At 38.2% G+C, this 12469-nt stretch overlaps 1 protein-coding gene across 1 annotated transcript; it reads left to right on the top strand.

Annotated features, from left to right (window-relative positions):
• The first annotated feature begins 11715 nt into the window (after nucleotides 1-11715).
• LOC136699131 (hemoglobin subunit beta-like) lies at nucleotides 11716-12469 on the top strand. Its single transcript, XM_066673595.1, has 3 exons — nucleotides 11716-11837; nucleotides 11932-12154; nucleotides 12265-12469. The coding sequence occupies exons 1-3, from the start codon at nucleotides 11746-11748 to the stop codon at nucleotides 12391-12393; spliced, it is 444 nt and encodes a 147-aa protein (XP_066529692.1). The 5' UTR covers nucleotides 11716-11745; the 3' UTR covers nucleotides 12394-12469.

The following is a 12469-nucleotide window of genomic DNA, read 5'->3' as shown; positions in this document are numbered from 1 at the left end:
TGACTCATTGTTATTTAATAATTAATAAAATAATTATACTGAATATTGACATGCTCCTGAATTGTTAAAATGTGTATGGAGTGTTTAGTTCATCCATAAAGGACTACTCAAACTTAAATGTCACCTTAATGTAACACCACAATAGCTAATGAGATTTACACAACGATACGAAACCTTTTATTTACATTTGTGGTGATTATCTCTGAACTCTCATAGCAAAGTATATAATAGCAAATGCTTACCTTCATTATTATGTGTGTAATATATGACAAATCTCAAATGTTTGGATGAGAGATGTCGGACTGGGCATGTCGTCGTCTTTGTGCAGTATGGACTTTGTGAACCGTTTGCTTTTTCTTTGAGTTCTGTCACTGACGCAAATTCTGTACTTTTACCTGTTTTCCCAATAAACAGTCATTATAGCCAAGTAATTACTCAAACGAAAATAAAAATATCATTGCCTAACAGTACATGTGGACACGGCCTAACTTACTGTCACGGCTGAGCAGGGAGGACGAGGAGACGGACATCAACACAAGGAATTTTATTTAACATGACGGAAGCAAACTACAAACAAGGGTAGATACAGGGGAAATAGACAAGACCAAACTATGAACTAAACAAAGACAGACAGGGAAGAGCCATGAACTGGGGTAGACACATGTAAACAGAGACTGAGAGACTGAGAAACATCTAAGCACACAACACCAGACAAAGGAGCACTCAAATCACAGGAGTATATCAGGACAAGATAAAGGAGGAACACCTGGAGACAATAATGAGACAGAGTCAGGACTAGGGCAGAGACAGGAACAACAACAAACAGAGCCATGTGCTACATGAGCACATGGTGGGGAAAACGGACAGGACTGGGCCAGGATGTGACACTTACCTGACATGATCACCAGTGGTGTCTCTGATATGGAAAGTCAGGTGGTGCACAGTAAACTCCGTGTGGGCAACATTTGAAAGAAAATACACAACCCACCTCATACAACATTTAAATCTGTAATGTGATAGCTTACCCAGGGGTGGGTTAAAACCAAGGAACCCTGAGTGGGCTACTAGTGGAGTAGTTTGTTAATGGACTCAAGTGCAGAATAACCAGAAAACGAAATTCAACTAAAAACAAAAAGGGACTTCCCAAATGAATAGACATCTAAACAGGCAAAGATGCCAAACCTAAAGATCTGAGAAAAGAACAAAAGCAATAAGCTTAGAAATCTGATATATATATATATATATAATAAAAGACGATTTCACAGGAAAGAGACCCAGGAGAACACGTTAGGGACTTTACTAAAAATTACCGGTCATGCTTGTGTGGCACTCTTGAAAAGAGAAACCCAAAACTGAACACTGAGGTGCCTGTTGGCTTTCTTTAAGTAGGAGAGAAGCAGGTGCTACTGATTTTTCTTAATTAAGGAGGAAAAATACCAAAAATTATAATTAAATTAAAGCAACAATAGGTATTTTCCTTAAAATTACATCTTCAAAAACACTGTGACATTGCTACTACAGGTTCTGTACTAATTATTGATTGCAGCAACACCTGGTAGGGACCTGCCCATTGAAGGATGAAAGGGGCCAAAAAAGTATCCAAAGCATCACATGGACTACAGTCTGTAACTGTAGAACAAAGGGCTGCTGTACGGTCAGTGACATTGAGAGAATGGACAGAAATATTGTGGTCATAATATTATCATATGACTGTGTATTCTAAAATGTAATTGAAACAGCTCTGGCTGACACTGTGTATCAACATTAATCTACTGAGGCAGATCAATGTGACATCTATTTACAAAAACAAAATCTCAAACATATAAAATCTATTATAAATAGATTCAGTACAAAAAAAATATTTTAAAAAATATATTTCAGAACAACACAGCATGTTCTAATAAAAATATCTATATGTATAACCAGAATTCCAGCACTCACAATGTTCCCATCTGGAATAACGTAAGATAATTTAGTCTTTCAGAATATTAATCCTTAACAAATTCCAAAGTCTCCTGCCCTTCACTGCAGCAAAGGACATTTCCGTATAACAGATAACCATCTAAAGGTTTTGGCACAGAGCATTAACGTAGATTAATGGGACCCCCCTGAATTTTTTGGCTAGACTTGCTATTTTTGCTGTAAACACTATTTTGAAATTTACCTGCCAAACGCATCTCTTTTTAAAAAGAGAAGAAAAAAATTTGAATTAAAATAGAAAAATGTTAGCTAGTACATTTTTATAGGAAATGCACTTTTCATGACTACAGGAATATAAAGTGTTGAATATTGGATATTTTGGACCATGGATGATTTTCGTGGTAATTGGTCACGCCATGTACAAGAAAAATCACAACACTTTAACACACAAACACATCCAATATCCAATAATTAAGGTAAAACCCGCTGTTCTACTGTGTGTACCGGCACAGAGCCCGCTGTTCTGTTGTGTGTACAGGCACAGAGCCCTCTGTCCTGCTGGGTGTACTGGCACAAGACCCGCTGTGACATACTTCTCGTATTAGTGTGATGGGACAAAAGGGGACAGCACAGTAACATCTCGGCTACAGCTGGCTCTCCCCATCCTCACACTTTTCTTTTTTATTTTTTTTTAAATAAACATACAAATACATTATAATTTTAAACCAGGCAGCTATTTTAAAGCTTTTATTTTATTAATGAAGATTTACTGTTTCTGATATACAAATTGGATTTGGCAAAGTAAAGAGCTGTCTCTATGCCAACAATACATGTTACTGTGGGAAATATTGTATGTATACATTACTGACGGCATATTGTATGTCATTTAGATCTTTTAATTTGAATTCCACGTTCAGGGATCACATGACAGGCTCTAGTTACACTTACTAGTTTACTCGCTCACTCGATACCTCTCACTCAGTTGATTACTCAGTCACTCCAGCTCACTCAATTACTTGCTCACCCTCACACACTCAGTGACTCATCCATTCTTACTCGGTTACTGGTTCACTCGATCACTCCCTTGATTACTCTCACTTGCATACTAGATTACTCACTCATTTTATTACTCTCACACACTTGATTATCATTCACTCACACACTTGATTATCATTCACTCACACACTTGATTACAGTCTTTCACACACTCAAATACTCGTTCACTCTAACAGTTGATTGCTCTCTCACACACTCGATTACTTGCTCACACACTTGAGTACTCTCACTTGATTAAATAAATAAATATGATTTATGATTTATTTAAAATGTTATTTATCATCATCATCATCTTCTTCTTCTTTTCTATTCCAGGTAGGCTCTGGACCCACCCTGACCCTGAACTGGATAAGCGGTTACAGATAATGGAATGGATGAAGTAATGAAGGCTATTGTAATACTACCTGGCTCATCAGAACTGTCTGATTCATTATTTATGGCAGATTTCAGGTGTTTTTTCAGGGAAAGTGTTTCTCTGAAGTTCTGGCTCCTTGGATGATTTTGTCTTTGATGCTACTGGTCCATTTGCCCAGAAAACTGGAAGCAGTCTCTGCTCCAAATATAAAAAAGAAGCCTTGTAGAATCTAATATAAAAGGAGGGGCTATTATTACAATCACTTAAAAAAAATCATATATGTTTCACAATAGTTGCTTCCGGGTGCTCCGGTTTCCGCCCACGGTCCAAAAACACATGTTGGTAGGTGTATTGGTGACTCAAATATGTCTGTAGGTGTGAGTGAATGTGTAAGTGTGTGTCGCCCTCTGAAGGACTAGTGCCCCCTCCAGGGTGTGTTCCTGCCTTGCACCCAGAGATTCGGCACAGACGTATGCAAGACATGGGTTTCAGCTGTTGCATTCCTTGTGTCAAGCTACTCCTGAAAAAGAGACCATGTCAGAAGCATCTTGCTTCCAAAAAGGACTGGACTGCTGCTGAGGGGTCCAAAGTTATGTTCTCTGGTGAAAGTAAATTTTGCATTTCCTTTGAAAATCAAGGTCCCAGAGTCTGGAGGAAGAGAGGAGAGGCACAGAATCCACGTTGCTTGAGGTCCAGTGTAAAGTTTTCACAGTCAATGATGGTTTGGGGTGCCATGTCATCTGCTGGTGTTGCTCCACTGTGTTTTCTGAGGTCCAAGGTCAATGCAGTTGTCTACCAGGAAGTTTTAGAGCACTTACTGCTTCCTGCTGCTGACCAACTTTATGGAGATGCAGATTTCATTTTCCAACAGGACTTGACACCTGCACACAGTGCCAAAGCTACCACTACCTGGTTTAAGGACCATGGTTTCCCTGTTCTTAATTGGTCAACAAACTCGCTTGAGCTTAACCCCATAGAAAATCTATGGGGTAGTATGAAGAGGAAGATGCAATACGCCAGACCCACCAATGCAGAAGAGCTGAAGGCCAATATCAGACTAACATGGGCTTTCATAACACCTGAGCAGTGCCACAGACTGGTCGACTCCATGCCACACTGCATTGCTGCAGTAATTCAGGCAAAAGGAGCCTCCAACTAAGTATTGAGTGCTGTACATGCTCATACTTTTCATGTTCATACTTTTCAGTTGGCCAGCGTCTCTAAAAATCCTTTTTTTGTATTGGTCTTAAGTAATATTCATATTTCTGAGATACTGAATTTGGAGTTTTCATTAGATACCAGTTATAATCATCAAATTAAAACAAATAAACACTTGAAATATATCAGTCTGTGTTTAATGAATGAGTATAATATACAAGTTACACTTTTTGAATGGAATTACTGAAATAAATCAACCTTTTCATGATATTCTAATTTCATGACCAGCACCTGTATGTCTGCAGACTGCTGTGGGTCATGGAGCATCTTTTGGGGATAGTGGAATGTTTATCTCATCTTCTGGTAGACTCATGGTCAATGGTGTGGTGTAGGAGAGTCACTGCCTCCATACATTCATCTCCTGTTTGCTGCCCATTTATGGAAACAAATATCCTTGATAATGTGGGACCTCCTTTTAGCTCCACTCTGTTATGGGATGTAGATGTAATTTTGGACTACCATTGCACACACCACTCAAGAAAGCTCTCAATGTCATAGAAATGTTCCTGAAAACAAAATGATTTTTGGATGGATGTAATAGTGCTTATACACAAGGGTATCAAATCAAACTGCGAAAGGATTTCATACTATGGCTACGATAAAAACGTACATATCCCTTTTTGAGTATGGATCCCTCAAACATGGGAAGAGTGACACAGTCTCAAGGACATGAAACTCCTTTGTGGCTGTACAGCTCTAATGTAAAATTTATTTATTTATTTAAATAATGTTGCTGCTTCAGTTTCAAATGAGAATTTCCTGTCAATATTAGCATCAAGCCTCTTGCACTTCCTTTTCATGCAAATAAACTACAAAGATGTTACAATCAAACACACTGTAATTGATAATGTGTCAAAATTAAGCTGTTTAATTAAAAGTTTCTTAAGCTTGGTTTTTAAATCAGTCCAACAAAAGAACCCTGTAAAATTATATGAGTAATAAAATTGCATTTGTTGTGTGGTTGCTGTTCATCATCAGGTTGAATCTTTTCACATTTATTTTCAATTGTGTCACTGCTTAGGCAGTGTCACAGTCAGTGTCTTTGTTAGACTTGGGGATGAAGGTTCTTCAGTGTCTTGTTTAAAGACAGTAAAATCACTGGTAAGTTCCTCCAAACATCTCTGCTGAGAGATAAAATTAACTACAATAGTAACACATTTTTATGAATATTTTCAATATAGTACCCATTTTATATTTCATTATTAATATTTACAACACTGCTGAAACCCCGGGGGTTTCTTGGGTTTTACATGTGACTATGTCCGAGCACTGCGAGTGTTGATGTAATTATAAGGAGACAGATCCCAAAACTTCAAATGGAAAGAAAACGCAAGATAAAAATAAAGAATAATTTGAGGTGCATCCCAGGAGAGACCAAACACATCTTAGGAGCCTCCTCCCGAACACAACTAGCAGGCTCTTAACACTGAAGCCCCACCCCGTGGCTAAACCAATACCCCGAAAGAGGGTTGACATCCTATGATGTTATTCACGTTCAAACACATATACATACATATTTACGCATATACATACACATAGCTCTATTAAATTAACCTGGTGTCTTTCTATGTAGTACCTGTAAGTATTCTCACATTTATTCCCTTTTCTTTCTTTTTCAGGTTTTAACCCAAGGACACAGAGGACCAGCTCCCTCCCTGAAGGTGGTTAGCCCAAAAGGAGTAAGCTGCCCCAGTTCCCTTTACCTCCCTTTGTCCCATATAGACCTACACAACAGGGCTCAAAGGTACGTATATAAAACCTGCATCATACTACCATTTGTGACTGTTGCACTCCATAGTCATACTCGTGATGGGTTAGCTTGCCCCACCACACCTGCCTACCACAAGGTCATTTTTGGAGCAGCCAGTCATATCCTTTGATTCTGCTAGTCAGGTGTCTGAAATGCACACTGGAAATTGTACAGAACTTTTATTATAATTTATAATTTTTAAATTATAAATTTTATATATATTTTTTTATATTTTTTTTTGTTTTGTTTTTTTACTATATACTATAATTTTAATCAAATTAATATTACTTCTTAATGACTTAGTACAAATCATATCACTTGCACTGATAAAGTCTGAACATGGCTACTTCCAGTTTGACATTATTCTTTGTTTCCTGGCACTTTAATTTTATCAGCATTTTGGTGAGTTAAAGAAAATAGAGACTTTTACCAATATTGAAACCAGCATGTGAACTATCATTGTAACATACAAGTCTTTATGATAGTAGTCACTGAAAATATAGCTTAAACATTTTAAGTGTTAGCCGGTCTACATTATCCAACTCAGCTCTCTGCTTGTAGACTGTTGTTTTAACCAAAAGTGTAGGAAAATGTAAATGCTACCATCGCCATTAATTCAGTTCACATCTAATGTGGTATTGTGCCTATGACCTTTGTAACTGGGCAACCGCTTACTCCAAAGTAAAAAAACAAAAAACAAACAGGTTCTGTAAATGTTGATATTACCAGAAATACAAACATATTCAGGAGTAATGCTAAACATTTGTTAATATAATGCATGGATAATGTGCATATAAAATGGCTCTTTCACTCCTTTAATAGTTCTACATATGATTCAAACTATCAATACTTAAAGCTGAGAGCACTTTTGGAATGCTCAACCCAGAACTGCTTTCAATTTCATCATTCATGTTTTGCTTTTTCTTTACATGTTTAGTCCACAATTTGTAATATGTCATCTGATGATGAGATGCCATTTTGTAGTTTTGCCGCAGGACACCACAACCTAAGATTATGTATAAAATACATACCAAGTTCATATGCTGTTGTGTTATCAGATTTAGAAACTCAATTGAATTAAATTGTAATTTTTACACCTCTGTCAGTAATATAGTGATAAATCAAAACACCTTTTACAAGGATACATTTTAAGAATATAAAAGAAACAAATTATTTTTAGTGACATACTTACACAGCAGGGGCGGCACGGTGGAGCAGCAGGTAGTGTCGCAGTCACACAGCTCCAGGAACCTGGAGGTTATGGGTTCGATTCCCGCTCCGGGTGACTGTCTGTGAGGAGTTGGTGTGTTCTCCCCGTGTGCGCGTGGGTTTCCTCCGGGTGCTCCGGTTTCCTCCCACAGTCCAAAAACACACGTTGCAGGTGGATTGGCGACTCGAAAGTGTCCGTAGGTGTGAGTGTGTGAGTGAATGTGTGTGTGTCTGTGTTGCCCTGTGAAGGACAGGCGTCCCCTCCAGGGTGTATTCCCGCCTTGCGCCCGATGATTCCAGGTAGGCTCTGGACCCCCCGCGACCCTAAACTGGATAAGCGGTTACAGATAATGGATGGATGGACGTACACAGCAGATGATAAAATAAAATGTATTGTGATAGTTAATATTATTGTGTACATTTAAGACATGCTAGAACATACTCATGTATTAGAAAGACCAGCATCATTCCTTGTACTAAACATATCATGAGTCTCTGGAAAACCATAAATATGTCTTAACTGTGGGGATCAGACCAAAAGCCTTAAAAAATATCTCCCTTAGAAAAACACATCAGAAGAAAGGTGAAGGTGGTAAGGTCTATGTCTAATTTTCGACACGTCATTAGCGTTAAGGGTTATATTTCCTCTTACATAATGCTTCTTTACATAACACAGGTTCAGGACTGAAATATTTACTTGTATTGCCACTACTGTTTTTTAAACCACAACTACTCTAAGCAGACATTTAAATGCAATGTCCTAAAATGTACACCATATACTCTTAGAAAATAAAAGGTACTGTAGAAGTACATTACTGTTCACTAAAAGAACAAACAGTGTAAATGTATATTTTAAAGATACAACAGTGGTTTTACAGTCCAATTTTGTTCCCTAAAGGTACACTATATTGCCAAAACATTCACTCACCCATCCAAATCATTGAATTCAGGTGTTCCAATCACTTCCATGGCCACAGGTGTATGAATCCAAGCACCTATGCAGACTGCTTTTACAAGTATTTGTGAAAGAATGGGTTACCCTTAGGAGCTTGGTGAATTCCAGCTTGGTAATGTGCTAGGATGCCACCTGTGCAACAATTGGTAAGCCACAACCCAATGACAGAGCAGTGTCAGCAGATGCTGAGGAGCAAAGTGTGCAGAGGTCGCCCAACTTTCGGCAGAGTCAGTTGCTACGGATCTTCAAATTTCATGTGACCTTCGGATTAGTATAGATAGCTTCAAGGAATTGGTGGCCAAACAGCTATCAGAGCTATATACCACCAAGGGCAATGCAAAGCATCAGATGCAGTGGTGTAAAGCACTCTGACACTGGACTCTAGGGCTGTGCAGACCTGTTCACTGGAGTGACAATTCACAGATTCTCCATCTGGCAATCCGGTTTGGTGAAGAGATAATGTTGTGTGGTTTTATTTTTCAGGAATTGTGCTCAGCCCCATAGTTCCACTGAAAGGAACTCTTAATGCTTCAGCATTCCAAGAGATTTTTTTCTTTTTTACAATGCTCCCAATGTTGTGTGAACAGTTAGGGAATGGTCTCTTCCTGTTTCAACATGACAGTGCACCAGTGCATAAAGCAAGGTCCATAAAGACATGGATGAATGAGTTTGATGTGAAACAACTAGACTGACCTTCACAGAGTCCTAACCTCAATCCAGTATAACATATTTGTGATGAGTTAGAGCAGAGGCTGCGAGCCAGGCCTTATCATCCAACATCAGTGTCTGACCTCTCAAATGTGCTTCTGGAAGCACAGTAAAAATTCTCATAAACACATTCCTAAACCTTGTGGTAAGCCTTCTCAGAAGAGTTGAAGCTGTTATAGCTTCAAAGGCCGATGTCATATTAAACCCTATGGAATAATAATGGGATGTCTGTCAAGATCATATGCGTGTGAAGGCAGGCAATAAAGTGAGATGCAGCCCAGCCAATATTTGTTATTATTGGGCACATCCTTGTTCCACTGAAGAGTTTTCAAACAAGATACGCTGCAAGTGATGCAACATTACAATTCATAATACAACACATCTCTATAGAACAACTTTAGAATTATTGTGATAATTCATAAACATCTATCTTCAATGAATATTGCAGTGTGTCATCAAACCAGTGTGCCATTAATCAATCAGTGCGTACTGAAGCAATTAACATTTAAACGGATCACAATTGGTTTATGTTGGAACAGCTGACAATTTAGAAGCTGCAATGTCTTTGTTTTATTTTTTGCATGTGGTGGAAGAATCTTGACTGTTACAACAATATAGTGAATTACCACAGCTTGGCCTTTACTACTACTACTACTACGAGTAATAATAATAATAATAGTTAAAAATGTGTATAAAACCACCAGTCTGCGTCAAAATCAGTTTTCCCATGACCCAGTAGGCCGTGATATTGTGCAAGACAGTATCATTGTCAGGAGTGCCTCCTGTTGGTGGAAAGACCTTTTTTTTTTAATGCTGTTCATGTTTTTTAATCAATTCCAAGGCAGGGGGCGCTAATCTTTCCCCCAGCACATTTGTGTTCAGATGACAAATATGATATACGTTACCCAGAGAGGCCAGATAGTAAAATGATTCTGACTCAGGTCTGTTCATATTCCCGCTGTCATCCAGCCACGTGGATTGACGGTCATAACACCAAATTCGGGACATGTGCTAACCAAAAGTCCAAGACTTCTGTGAAGATTTTTGAAGTCACATTTCGCTGATATATTCGCTGTTCGCCATACCAACAATGGTTCAGCAGATGTTTGCAAGACGTGACCCATGTCCTCATTCTGTCTTTGACAGATATACGAAAATACATTTATACACGGCATAAGAATATTACAGATAAAGCGCACTGTTATGGTTATATTATGGTTTATTATTGATAAAACTATTTTAAATAAATGGGATTCGGGGTGTCAACAGTATTTATTATTATCAAAATTGTTATTTGATTCTGCACTGTTTATGTTTTTATGCTTATGTGCTTATGTTTTAATCTATATTCGTGACCATATCCGCAGCTTCTTTAACATATTTCTATACGCTAAATATTCACTGAATGTTTGAAGTACATTTGCACATCTACATTTTTTTTATTATTATTTTTTATTTTTTTAGTAATCTGTGTTTGCAAAGTAGCTCATGGCACATAGAAACAAATAAAAGTCTATATACATTATACAATACAGTAACGTAGACGTCTTAACATGAAACCTGCCCCAACCTAACCACCAACCACACACACACACAAACACACACAGAGGTATTTAAAGTGATCAGTGCCACAATCAGATGTAAACGGCTCAATAGAGTAAAATAAATAGAAAATATAGTTGTGTATACATACTATATAAAATGAGAAAATATATATGTATACGTATGTGCTATAATTCTTCATTTGGTTTGTTTTTAAATCATTACTTGGTACACACGGAAATGTATTTTGAAATATGTGTATTGTCAATAACATTATTGCAACAGTTCGTTTTCCAGATATACACCGTAATATTGGGTTGATGTATTGCATTAACGTTTTTTGCATTATTAGTTTGACATAATTTTGGGGAGGATGAACTGAGATGATTATTATGAATGTAGCCAAATTGTGCTATAGTTACCACTTGTTGCCAAACACTTAAAAGGCCTGTTAACTTAAAATTGTAAGATATGTAGTGTACATTATTGGTGTACTATTAATGTTAAATTAACAATATAAATGTAAAAAATTAACGCTCGTCAACAAAAACTAGCCAAATAATAGCTTTTGTTAAGGGTTGAACTGTTCTTTTTTAACATTGTAATTGAAGACATAATTACGAAACATAAGCATATTTATAAGCATAAATATATGTCTCTGTAACACAGTTCATATATTTAGTGTTAAGCCACATTGTTTTCCCAGCGCAAAGACGTTTGGAATGTCCCCATTACGATTTCAAGATAACAATCAACAATAATCAACAATGTACATAATATACGTTTCAATATAATTTTATATTGTTACTCAAAGAGACATTTACACGTTTCGCTGGGCTCAATGACGATATTTCAAAGTTCCATATCTGATGAAATTCATGTGGATCGACGTGACTGAGCCAACCCCATGAACCAGTTGACCAATCAGTGGGGTTTGGGAGGGGTGGTTTTATGAACATAAAAGCTGCCCACAGAGACTCTTAGTTTACAGGGTTCTTCCTCATCAAGGAACGTACAAACCAAATCGGCAACATGGTTGAGTGGACAGATTTCGAGCGCGCTACCATCCAGGACATCTTCTCCAAACTTGATTACCCTTCAGTGGGACTTAACGCCTTGGCAAGGTACATAAAGTTTTTTGAGAACTGTCGATATTTATTTATATGGAATATGTCTTCCGTGCCTGTGAAACTCAGCTGTTGCCTTTTTATTCCTCAGATGTCTTGTGGTGTACCCCTGGACCCAGAGGTACTTCGCCAAGTTTGGAAACTTGTACAACGCCGCCGCAATCATGGGAAACCCCATGGTCGCTGCTCACGGCTTAGTTGTACTCCACGGTCTGGACAAAGCTGTGAAGAACATGGACAACATCAAGGCTGCCTACGCTGAACTGAGTGTGCTGCACTCCGAGAAACTGCATGTGGATCCCGACAACTTCAGGGTAAGTCCAGTGTGAAATCTCTTTCTGTTTTGTGAAGTCCTCGTCTGTTAAAGGCACCGATGTTGAAGAATATTGTCTAATGTTTGTTCCTTATTCTCTTCTCCCCGCAGCTGTTGGCTGACTGCATTACCATCGTCGTTGCCGCTCAAATGGGAGCTGCTTTCACACCTGAGGTGCAGGCAGCTTTCCAGAAGTTCCTGGCCGTGGTAGGCGCTGCCCTCAGAAAGCAGTACCACTAGACGCTGAATGGACTTGACTGCTCGACAGGACAGTCAGAAGTTTTGAAAGCGAACCTGTTCTTGTCAGTTAAAGAAA

This window comes from Hoplias malabaricus, chromosome 6 (assembly GCF_029633855.1).
Source record: "Hoplias malabaricus isolate fHopMal1 chromosome 6, fHopMal1.hap1, whole genome shotgun sequence".
Classification (NCBI taxonomy): domain Eukaryota; kingdom Metazoa; phylum Chordata; class Actinopteri; order Characiformes; family Erythrinidae; genus Hoplias; species Hoplias malabaricus.
The sequence above is the reverse complement of the archived record's forward strand: the minus strand, read 5'-3'. Positions and strand labels throughout refer to the sequence as shown.